General features: G+C 34.8%; 1 protein-coding gene across 1 annotated transcript; it reads right to left on the bottom strand.

Annotated features, from left to right (window-relative positions):
- Window positions 1-227: 227 nt before the first annotated feature.
- Window positions 228-11,816, bottom strand: LOC111819360 (NKG2-A/NKG2-B type II integral membrane protein-like). Its single transcript, XM_023725791.1, has 5 exons — window positions 11,547-11,816; window positions 11,022-11,105; window positions 10,413-10,448; window positions 9,307-9,458; window positions 228-332 (listed from the first exon to the last, which is right to left on the bottom strand). Exons 1-5 carry the CDS (start codon window positions 11,731-11,733, stop codon window positions 228-230), a joined length of 564 nt encoding a protein of 187 aa, XP_023581559.1. The 5' UTR covers window positions 11,734-11,816.
- Window positions 11,817-12,433: the final 617 nt, after the last annotated feature.

Genomic DNA, 12,433 nt, shown 5'->3' with positions numbered 1-12,433 from the left:
AAAAATATTATAAAAATGGGTAATGACATTTCTCACAAAATATTAGTAATAATTTTTATAAACACAGAGTACTTCATTCTTAAGTAATATTTATATCAATATTTCATGTCATTAATTTTCAATTTCTTTCTACATGTCTGTAATTCAATTTAGTCCTATTTATTAGTATTACTTATGTGGATTTTTCTTTTGTATTTTTTCTTCAATATGATGTCAATCAGAAAAATTTACATTTGGCTGGAAGGTGGGCCATTTATCCAGAACCAGGAATAATTACTGCTTTCACGATAGAGTCCAATCCATGAAGAAGATGATAGAATCTTCATCAACGTCTATCGTAAAACAAAAAAAAACTGTTTTAATAACCTTTATAAAGACTTTTATTACTTAAAAGCATTCAGGTACTGTTTTCTTTTACTTCATCTTTAATTTTCAAAACAAGATAAGTGTGCTAGATTCTAACACTAAAAATAAAAGTTGAAAATCAAATTTCATATTATCAAAAACTTTCACAAATGTGTTGGCTTTTCATCCAAAAGTTACTATTTAAATATTAATACTTAATAGTGTTACTCTCCTAGTTTTACTAAAAAAAGTTTAAATTCATGTAACTTAATAGTTGCCAGGGTTTGATAAACTAGCATAACCAAAACAAAACAAACCCACTTCCAATGATTCGATTCTGACTCGTAGCGATCCTATAGGAGAGAGTAGATCTGTCCCATAGGGTTTCCAAGGCTATAATCTTTACAGAAGCAGACTGCCACATCCTTCTCCCATGAAAAACCAGCATAGTAAGGGTTTAAATAAGCTTCCAGATACTATTACATTCTTCCCTCCAAAACAGTGTGTTTTTCTACTATGTTTCTCAGAGTTTGGTTTTGCAAAGGAAACTAAAGGGCTGCCATTGAGGAGATACATGACATAGAAGTCAAACATTTGGTTTTCTGGGCCCCACCTCTTTCTTCAACTAGACTAGTCCTGCTTCTACCACTTTTTGTGCTGGTAGAAGGTTTAATTTAGAAAGACAGTGACACACAAACACACTGACACACATACCAAATGAGAGAGAGAAATAGAAGGATTCAATACCTAGTGAAACTATACTTTCAGGTATGAAGGGGAAATAAATACATTCTCAGATGTAGAAAAACTAAAAGAACGTGTCAATAGCAAACCTACTCATTCCAACTAAGAAAGTTCTTCAAACAGAAATGAATAAGAAAGACTGTTGAAGCATCAGGAGGAAGAAAGAGCAATGAAAACTCATAGCGACCCAGTGCACAACAGAACGAAACACTGCCTGGTCTGCACCACCCTCACAATCGTTATTATGCTTGAGCCCATTGTTGCAGCCACTATATCAATCCGTCTCGTTGAGGATCTTCCTCTTTTCTGTTTGTCCTCTGCTTTACCAGGCTGGATGTCTTTCTCCAGCGACTAGTCCCTCCAGATAACATGTCCAAAGCCAAAGTATGTGACATGAAGTCTCCCCATTCTCGCTTCTAAGGAGCATTCTGGCTGTACCTCCTCCAAAACAGATATAGTCCTTCTTCTGGTAGTCTGTGGTATATTCAATATTCTTCACCAACACCTGAAATTCAAAAGCATGGATTCTTCTTCAGGCTTCTTAACTCATTGTCCAGCTTTCACATGCATATGAGGCCATTGAAAACATCATGGCTTGGGTCAGGTACCTTAGTGTGGGGATAAATGCCATTTAAACATGGCTGCACTATTGACAACTGCAGCCCCCACAGGCCTCTATGCTGCACAGCATGTTGAGACCTGGCTCCAACATGTCGAGACTTATGCGGATGTGTTTTCCCAAACCTATTGTCCCTTTACTGATTAACTTGTTTACCTGAATTCCTTCTCCCTTGCCCACTCCCAAAGCCCATTGTTATGTTAATTGCTTTATTGCTTGCTGTATTGACTATAAAATAAACTCCTGGGACTGAAGTGGGGGTCGACTCCTCAGAGTGACCCTCCTGGCCCCACTTCTCTGTAAGAGTTGTGCAGTTGGTTACTGTCTTCGCCGTCCCGATTACCGTCGCCGCTGCGACACCTTAGTACTCAAAGTGACATTTTTGCTTTTTAACACTTTAAAAAGAGATCTTTTGCAGCAGATTTGCCTAATGCAATACATCGTTTGATATCTTGACGGCTGCTTCTGTTGGTATTGATTGTGAATCCAATTAAAATGAAATCCTTTACAACTTCAATGTTTTCTCCATTTATGATGATGTTGCTTATTGGTCTAATTGTAAGGATTTTTGTTTTCTTTATGCTGAGTTGTAATCCACACTGAAGGCTGTAGTCTTTGATCTTCACCAGTAAGTGCTTCAAGCCCTCTTGGCTTTAAGCAAACAAGATTGTGTCAATCTGCATATCAAAGGTTGTGAATGAGTCTTCCTCCAATCCTGATGCTGCGTTTTTCATCATATAGTCTTGCTTCTTGGACTATTTGCTGAGTACACAAGATAAATAAGTATGGTAAAAGAATACAACCCTAAAGTACACCTTTCCTGATTTTAACCATGCAGCATCCCCTTGTTTTGTTCGAATGATTGCCTCTTGGTCTGTGTACAGAATCTACATGAGCACAAATAGGTCTTCTGGAATTCCCATTCTTCATAATGTTATATATAATTGTTATGATCCACTCAGCTGAATGTCTTTGAATAGTCAATAAAACACAGGTAAACATCTTTCTTGTATTCTCTGCTTCTACCAACGATTCCTCTGACATCAACAATGATATCCCTCATTCAGTTCTGAACCCAGCTTAAAGTTCTGGCACTTCCCTGTCAATGTACAGCTGCAGTTGCTTTTGAATTATCTTCAATAAAAATTTTGATAATTTTTGCATTCTGTTTGATCATTTTTCTCTGGAGTGTTTATAAATATAGATCTGATAGGTTAATTTTTCTTAATTGAAAGTCTATGTCATACAAACACTAATCCAAAAAAAAACTGCAGTGAGTATATTACTATGTGTCACAGATTAAATTGTATTCCCAAAAATATGTGTGTCAATTTGGCTAGGTCATCATTCCCAGCATTGTGTGACTGTCCACCATTTTGTCATCTGACGGGATTTTCCTATGTGTTGTAAATTCTATCTCTATGATGTTGAGATGGGATTAATTGCAGTCATGTTATTGAGGTAGGACTCAATCTACAAGACTGGATTGTGTCTTCAGCCAATCTCTTTTGAGATATAAAAGACAGAAGTGAGCGAAAAGTCAGGGGGACCTCGTACCTCCCAGAAAAAAGAGACAGGAGAATAATGTATCCTTTGGACCCAGGGTCCCTGAACTAAGAAACTCCTTGACCAGGGGAAGACTGATGACAAGCACCTTCCTTCAAAGCCGACAGAGAGAGAAGGCCTTTCCCTGGAGCTGATGTCAAGAATTTGGACTTGTAGCCTACTAGACTGTGAGACCATAAATCTGTTTGTTAAAGCCATTCACTTGTGGTATTTCTGTTATAGCAGCCCTAGATAACTGAGATACTATGTAACAAACTAATATCCAGAACAAGGAATATTACAAGAGTTAAAGAGGACCATTATATACTGATAAATGAGTAGATTGATCAAAAAAGACAAAATAATTTTTAATATATATGCACCTAACATGAAAATTTCACATACATAAAGCAAATCTGATAGAGTTGAAGGTGAAAAAGACAAATCCACAGTTATATCTGTTGACTTTACTACTGTTTTCTCTCTATCCAATAGAACACGTAGACAGAAAATCATTAGCAGAAGAGTTGAACATCACTAACAACTATGTTAACAGAATGGACATTCATAGAACACGTCCCACAATAATGTACATTCTTGTCACCTGCACATAGGATATTCACCAACATAGACCATACACTGGGCCATAAAACAAACATCAACAGATTTTAAGGAACCGGAATCATAGAAAATATTTTTTTTAATACTGTGCAATATAATTAGAAATTAATAATAAAAGAGAATATGTGAAGAATTTATATAACCTAAGAGGTCAATGAGAACGTCACAAAGAAATTTAAAAAAATGAACAGAATGAAATGAAAAAACAGCATATCAATATTTGTGAATTGTAGTTAAAGCAGTGTCAAGAGGTAAATTTAACACATTAAGTTCCTATTTTATAAAATACAAAAGGTCTGAAATAAATGATCTAACTTCAACTTCAAGAAATAAAGAGAAGAGAAAAACTCAAATAAAGAAGGAAGAATACATAAAGATAATAGCATAAATTAATGAAAATGAAAACTGCAAAACAGAATAAATAAATGAAACCAACTCATTTTCTCGGACAGACTAATTAAATTGATGAACCTCCAACCAGAAAGACAAATACCAAGGCAGAAGCTATAAATTATATACAGAAATCAAAAGAGGGGACACAACTACAGATCTTATGACCATGAAGATCGCACAGGGCTGGGCAGCTTTTGCTGTGTTGTACATAAGGTCGCCATTAGCTGGAGGTGACTTGAAGGTAACTAACAACAGCAACAACAACAACTGCAGATATTACTGAAATAAAAACAAAGAGTAAAATGTTCTAAAAACTGTATGCTAATAACTTTTGCAATCTTGGTAAAAACAAATTAGTGAAAGCACCAAAGATTACTCAAAAAATTAATTGATTAATGAAAGATATCCTAAGAAGTTATCTAGTAATTCCATGTGTTAACAAGGATATAGATGAAATAAAACTCTCAAACAATTTTAGGAGTGGACAATGGTGCAAACATGTTGAAAAGATTCTGCCAAGACTTTATTTTAAAGTTAAACATACACCTCACCTATGATCCAGCAATTTCACTTGAATTCCACAAAATTGAAAATGTATGTACACATAGCTTTTTGCACAAGCTTTTTCATAGTAGTTTTTTTCAGAATAGAAAAATTCTGGAGACATTTCAAGTGTCCATAAACAGGTGAATCGATCAACAAATTAGGGAATATGTACTCACTTGTGAAGTGAAGCATTGATAGAAGAAAAACTAAGATACGATGTTGGAAATCAAGCATCTGAAAGTGAGTACTTACAGGATCAAGGAAATATTGTCTTGCTTGGTGTGGTGTGTTCATAGATGCATATCTTTGTCAAAGTCATTGAACTGTACATGCAGAACTTGGGCAGTTGAATGCAAGTGAATTATGCTTCACTTATAAAATAACACAAAAAGAACAGATGAAATCTCCACCTTGACGTACACATCCAGATGTTAACTAACTATTGAATGGATAAACAAACTGTGGCATATCCATACACGTACTACTCATTAATGAAAAATGCTACAGCATGGATGAATTTCAAAATTATTATGTTAAATGAAAGGGATAAGAAAAAAATGTGTGATTCCATTTATAAAAAAATTCTAGAAAGTGCCAAATAATCAATGATGATAGAAGGTAGATCAGTGTTTTTCTATAATTGGGGATGGATGAAGGACGGAGAAGGGGCTATAAAGGTGATTAATGAAACTTTTGAGGGTAAGAGTTGTATTCATTATTTATAATTGATGGTTTCACAGGTATACGTATATTAACTCAAGAAATTATATGATTTAAATATGTACAGTTTATTTTATGTCAAGTATACCTCAAGAAATGGTTTTAAAAGGGAGAAAAAGTAAACTTCCTTATTCGGATGGAGTTGTCTTCAAAAAAAACAACAGAATATGTACCCGGTGATGAAATGATTAAAGCTCTTACTGCGACACAGGTCAATGAGACCATGATGCCCAATAGCACTTTCTCTCCTCAGTTTTGAAGTGAGCAGTCTTTCAAGTAAATACATAAATAAACTAGATATAAATTGTAACAGAAGGGATACAACTGACCCAGGCCTGACATGATTAAATTTTGTGGCAGAAAGTGAAAAGGAACTTAAAGGCAAATGACTAGAATTACTAAGTGTGTTTAGAAAGATTGCTGGACACAAGGTCAATGTCCACATATCATTAGCGAAGGATAAATTAGAAACATCAGAAAAGGAAATATAAAAGATACCGGAGCCAAATCAAACAAACATTTGATTTCAAATTTCAAGACTTCTACACAAAACCATGCTGAGAGAAAATAAATGGACGATAAAATCTGGTTAAGATATTACATTATTAAGATGTCAATTTTCAACAACTAATCTATTGGTTTAACATAACTTAAATAGAGTCACATCATGTGTTTTGAGCATATTTATATAGAAATGTAAAGGGCTAAGTGTAGAAGAAGTAAATAAATCTTGAAGGAGAACACTGAATAGATAGAAAATAGAATGCTTTAGTGATTTTGCCCACGTGATATTGATGTAAGAAAAAACAGCAGAAAAGTGAAACATGGTAGTGACCAAGAACATATCCACATACAAATGTACATCAATATCCTTGATTTATCACAAAGGTGGCCACAAAAAGGAATAGATAACTGATCATTTTTACCATAAATTATGCTCATTCAATTAGATAATGATGTTGAAAAGTATAACCTTCTATCAGCATTACAAAAATGAATTTCAATAGATTATACATCTGGACCAATATATCATAACTGGGCCCATAAGTAACCTCATGATAAATGGAGAAAATATTGAGTTGTCAAGGATTTCATTTTACTAGGAGCCTTAATCAATGCCCATGGAAGCAGCAGTCAAGAGAAAGATGACACATTACCAAGGGCAAATCTGCTGCAAAAGATCTCTTTAAAGTGCTATCAAGCAAACAAGTCACTTTGAGGACTAAGGAGCACTTGACCCAAGTCATAGTGTTTTCAGTAGCCTCATATGCATGTGAAAGCTGGAAAATGAACAAGGAAGAGAGAAGTAGAAATGATGCATTTAAATTATGGTGTTGGCGAAGAATATTGACTATACCATGGACTGCTAGAAGAACGAACAAGTCTGTCTTGGAAGAAGTACAGCCAGAATGCTCATGAGTAGCAAGGATGAGCAGACTTTGTTTCCCGTATTTTGGACATGTTATCTGGAGGGACCAGTCCCTGGAGAAGGACATCGTGCGTGGTAAAATAGAGTGTCAGTGAAAAAGAGGAAGACCGTCAAAGAGATGGACTGACACAGTGTCTGCAACAATGGACTCAGTATGACAACAATTGTGAGGACGGCACAGGACTGGGTAGTGTCTCATTCTGTTGTACATGGGGTTGCTATGAGTTGGAAGCAACTCGACGACACCTAACAACACATCTAAATGTAATAGGTAAACATTTTCAGAAAAAAATTTTTTTTAAAAATAAAATATAAAATTGACAGATTAATTTAGTAGATTATCTATACTGAAATTTGATTAATTACTAAAAGAGCTCCAAAATAAGCACTAATAATATAAATGAGAAATTAGACTATGCTAATATTAATCAATTCTATTCATTAAAAGACTCTGACATGGGAGTAAATATGAAACCACAGAAAAGTAAAACTCTTATAAAGTTATCAAGTCAAAAAGAGATCATATCCAAATTATGTCAAGAATTTATTGGTGGGAAAAGACTGACAATCACAGAGGAAAAACGGACAAGAGGCATGAATAGGCACTTGATAAAAGAAGATGTTCTAGTGGCCAATAGCACATGAAAATGTGTTCAATCTAACAAGAGTTAGGAAAATGTCTATTAACGTAATAATGATACTATCACAGAACAATCAAACGTCTACTTTTAAAATTTCTCATACTATGAAGTTTTGATGAGGACATGGATCAAGGGACAGGTTCAAACACTGTTCGATAATATGTGTATGTGTGCTATGAACTAGTAAACTGTTGGGATAATTTAAAAATATTGACATGTACATACACCTATAACCCTACATGATCCTACATTTTCATTCCTGTGCATCTAGGTATTATATGGACAAAAGACATCCAGAAAGATATTTAGAGAATAATTACACATAATAGCTAAATAGTAGCTAAGTATTATCATAATAGTTAAATTTCTATTCACCACAGTATGGATTTTAAAGTGTTTATTCACATAAAAATGAGCTCCTGGCAGTACAAATGGTTAAGCACTTGGCCACTAATGGAAAGTTTGAAAGTTCAAGACTACCCAGATGTGCCTGGAAAGACAGGCCTGACAACCTACTTCTGAAAGTTACAGCCACTGAAAACTCCTGGAGTGCAGCTCCGCTCTGAAACACATGGGCCTCTGTGAGTCGGAATCATCTCCATGGCAACTGGTTCAGTTTTTTCGTTATTTTTGGTGGGTTTACTCACACAACACAGCATTGAAAATGAACAAACTACAACTAAACACAGCAATATAGTTCACTGGCACAGATACCATATGTGAGTAAAAGGAGACACTCAAAAGTGCATGCTATAGGATTCCTTTTATACAAAGTTCAAAACTGAGTAAAGCTAATCTGTGATAAAAGTCAGGAGAGTGGTTTGGGAAGAAGAAGGAGAAGTGATAAGAGCATACACAGGGGCAGAGCTAATGCAGGAAGGACGGCTACCATTTTCTATTTCTTGACCTGGTTTGTAATTACATGGGTCTATTCATCTTGTGATTAATCTTCACAATTTTGATTTATTTGTTTATGGTCAAATGAAACAACAAAGTTTATTTTAGGAAAAAAAGTTTACGGAAGCTTTGTTTTTCATAAATAGCAAAAATGAAATAAACCAATGTATTTTAATGGTATAAAATATAAATAAAGCATTGTCAAGTCAAACAATGGAGTACTATGTAGCCTTTAAAAAAAATAATGCACAACTCTGGAAAAATTAGTCTTAGAAGAATCACAATCAGAATGCTCCTTAGAAGCAAGGATGGCGAGACTTTGGCTTGCTTACTTCAGACATGTCATCAGGAAAGACCAATCACTGGAAAAGGACATCTCGTTTGGTAAAGCAGAGGGCCAGTGAAAATGAGAGAAACGTTCAGTGAGATGAATGGACAACAATGGACTCAGAGACACCAATGACCATTAAGATGGCACAGGACCAGACAACGTTTTCCTCGTTCATAAGGTCTCCATGGGTCGGAGTCAATTCAAGGGCAACTAAAAACAATATGGACAAAAATATGGGTGAATCCTAAAAACACAACATCAACTGAAATATGTAAGACACTAAACACTTCACATAGTATAATTCTCTTTATATAACTTGCAAAGTAGGCAAATCTTTATTGTTTAAGATGCATAGGAAACATGGCACATCAGTAATGTTTCTTGATAGTTGCTATTCACTCAAATATATTTTGTATCCATTTCTTTTAGTATGTTATACCTTTCAATAAAATATTTCAAACATTTGAAATCTTACCATTTCTTCTTCATTATCCATATAAAACAGCTTAGATTTCTTAGAAACACAGGCCATCCGACTCTCAGTCCAGTTTTTTATATCACAGCTAATATAATAGCAATGGTTGGAATAGGAGAACCAGTCCTCTGGACAACGGTGACAATGATTAGCTGAAAAAAGAATATGAGTCACTATCCAGAACCCAGTTGAATTAAAAAATATAAGGTGACATATTTGCATAGGCATAACTATGTATTTATATAAGCTATATATGCAATCTCATGCACTTACATATACATATAAAGAAACACACACACAGAGGAAAGGTCAGCCTCTCAGCCCCTAATTTATGTACAATTAAAAAGCAAACAAACAAAAATTCAATCCTATATATGTCCTGAAAATCACTGAATACCACTTTATTAGAATAACAAAATTATTTATCTTACCATGCTCTTGTTATTGTTGTTAGGAGCTGTTGAGTCAGTTTTCAACTCATAACAACCCAATATGACACAGTAGAACTTCCTCATAGAATTTTGTAGGCAGAGCCCTGGTTGTGCAGTAGTTAAGAGCTTGGCTGCTAAGCAAAAGGTAGGCAGTTCAAATCCACCAGCCGCTCCGTGGAAACCCTACAGGGCAGTTCTACTATGTCTTATAGGGTCACTGTGAGTTGGAATCCACTCAACAAGAACACGTTTTGTTGTATGGTTTTGTTTAATCTTTACAGGAGCAGTAGAAACTTTGAGGCAGTTGTCAAAAGAAGGCTATAGTGATTGTAAAAGAATATTTCCTCTAACTTTTGAACAAGAAGGAGTTCCTCATATGATCTTTATTTATGAAAATATATTGCTATATTTTTGAAGGTTTTAAAAAATCTGTTCTTATTTCTTCATGACATAAAATAGAGACAAAATACAATCTTAATATATCAGCCCTGGTGGCTCAGTGCTTAAGAGTTTGGCTGCTAACCAAAAGGCTGGCAGTTGAAATCTACCAGTTGCTCCTTGGAAATCCTTTGGGACAGGTCTAAACTGTCCTATAGGGTCTCTAGGCGTCAGAATTGACTCGCTGGCAATGGGTTTGGTTTGGTTTATATCATAACTTTTAAAATTATGACATACCTTTCTGAGTTCTGTTCTTGTCCATCATTCCAATAGCTAGAAAGATTGTAGTAATTATTATAGAGATTAATATTTCTGTAGTAAAGCATAATTTTAGTTTCCTAATTTCAAATTTAGTATAACATTTAAAATTGTAATAATGTATATTAAAAATTATTTAACCAACAAAAAATAGTTAATGAAGGTTTTTGCAAAAACATATGAACAGTCTAATGGAGAAATTTTATCACCTCTTACAGTATTTGAATTAATTACATTCAAATATCAAATTTTATTCACAAGTGTTCTCAGTCTTTCATTACAAGTCATTGAGATGTTACACACACATGTATACCTAAACACAGATACAATACAGACATTTAGAATTATAACCATATACTCTCTACGATCATTCTCTGTATTTATACTTTTGAAACACTCTGAGTAACTTTTCCACATTTAATGCACATTGAGGAGGCATTTTTATTTACTAAGACTAAAAAACCTGGCAAACATATCACACAAATGCATACATTAAAATGAGAATTCTATTCCATAAAATGTGAAATATAAAGAGGCACTTTCAAACCTTTACAGGGAATATTCCTTGATAATCTTTCAAAAACTTACAGTTATTACTTGTGACTGTCACGGTTATTACACCGGCCGTCAAGATGAGGCAGATGAGTCCCAGGGTCCCAGCAATGAGCTTCCCTGGAGTGATGGGAGATGTGCAGAGAGAGAAATGGAAACACTGAGAAAGGATGGATGGAGCCAGTGTTCAGAGTGTTTACATACAGGAGAACTCAGATGCACAGGGAATCGTACAGAAATACTGGACATTGAACCCACAGTCTCCATTGTAATTTTTCTCTCAGAATATACCATCACATTGTCAGTAAAATAATAGCCCATTAGTTGTTCTTCAAAGCCCACAAATTTCAACAATGCCTGAACAGAATTAACCTTCTAATTTCCTAGAAGAACATGGTATTCGAACTTCAGGTCCGCTCCTCAAAAATGAAAACCAGTGAGCCTACTCCCTTACTCTGACTACCCTTGCTGCGTGTCTTCATTTTCACTCATTCCCCACATTTCTGCACTAGAACTGCACATTCTAGTGCAGTTATATTGAGAACTGATTAGATGATTTACCTTTCCAGTGGAAAGTCTTGTCCTTCTTCTGAAGATCTTGAGAAGCACTGTGAAGGTTTAATCCGACATAAGTTATTTCCCGCTCACTGACTGAAAAGCAGCTATCAGCGTCCTTAGGTTTGATTTGCTGCCTTTTTGGCTTCTTGGCCAGATTCAGTTCTGAGTAAGTTACTGTTTGATTATTCATCTCTGCAGCTGAGGGGTGTCAAGGTCTGTGCTCTACGAGAAACTGGGCTTGAGAAGGAAATATGTGCTGTGTACATGACAAGATCAAACTAGGTGGGGAGGAGGGTAAGTGTCAGTGCTCACTTTGCAGCTGAGAATCTAAAGTTCTGGTTCTAATTGACTTAGAGCCTTACACAAATGTCTCAGGGAGGAATAAGTAGTTTTTAAAGACATTCTGCATTCGATAAAGTATTTTTGGTTGGAGTAATAGAAAGCAATAAATCATTGAAGAATAAAGAAGTTCATAAATAAGAATATCCTTGCTTATTAAAAGTCATATTCCACAGAAATATTTTAAACTATTATAATACCTGGGTTAAGCATTAATATGCTGTTTTGGTAAAATAAAAAAAAAAGATGCATCGATTTATGACAATATTGTAATACAATAATGTTTAACCACTGAGTGCTCCAAAGCAGTGGGAATTGGCAGGTCAGCACATATCAAAATTTATTACAGTAAATCACCTTAATTTAGTGACTTATGTTTATTTATTAGGAGATGAAGGGCTATTGTAGGATCTCTTTCTTATTAATGAATGGGTGGAGAGTTCTGAGAAATCATTACATATTTAAGAAAATATGTATCAGAATAATTACATTTCACAATAAACAACTTAAAGACTGTTGGAAACATCATTTTAAACAACTTAAAGAGTGTA

This window comes from Trichechus manatus, unplaced genomic scaffold (genome assembly GCF_000243295.1).
Source record: "Trichechus manatus latirostris isolate Lorelei unplaced genomic scaffold, TriManLat1.0 scaffold00403, whole genome shotgun sequence".
Lineage (NCBI taxonomy): Eukaryota > Metazoa > Chordata > Mammalia > Sirenia > Trichechidae > Trichechus > Trichechus manatus.
Note: the sequence above shows the minus strand (reverse complement) of the source record. Positions and strands in the feature narration are given on the sequence as shown.

What these genes read in the sequence shown, in the direction of transcription:
- LOC111819360 (XM_023725791.1), bottom strand. Translation starts at nt 11,733, where the DNA reads ATGAATAATCAAACAGTAACTTACTCAGAACTGAATCTGGCCAAGAAG. An exon ending in GACAGTCACAAGTAATAACT is followed by an intron (nt 10,449 to 11,021) that starts GTAAGTTTTTGA and finishes CAATCTTTCTAG; the next exon opens with CTATTGGAATGATGGACAAG. An exon ending in TGGATAATGAAGAAGAAATG is followed by an intron (nt 333 to 9,306) that starts GTAAGATTTCAA and finishes GTTTTACGATAG; the next exon opens with ACGTTGATGAAGATTCTATC.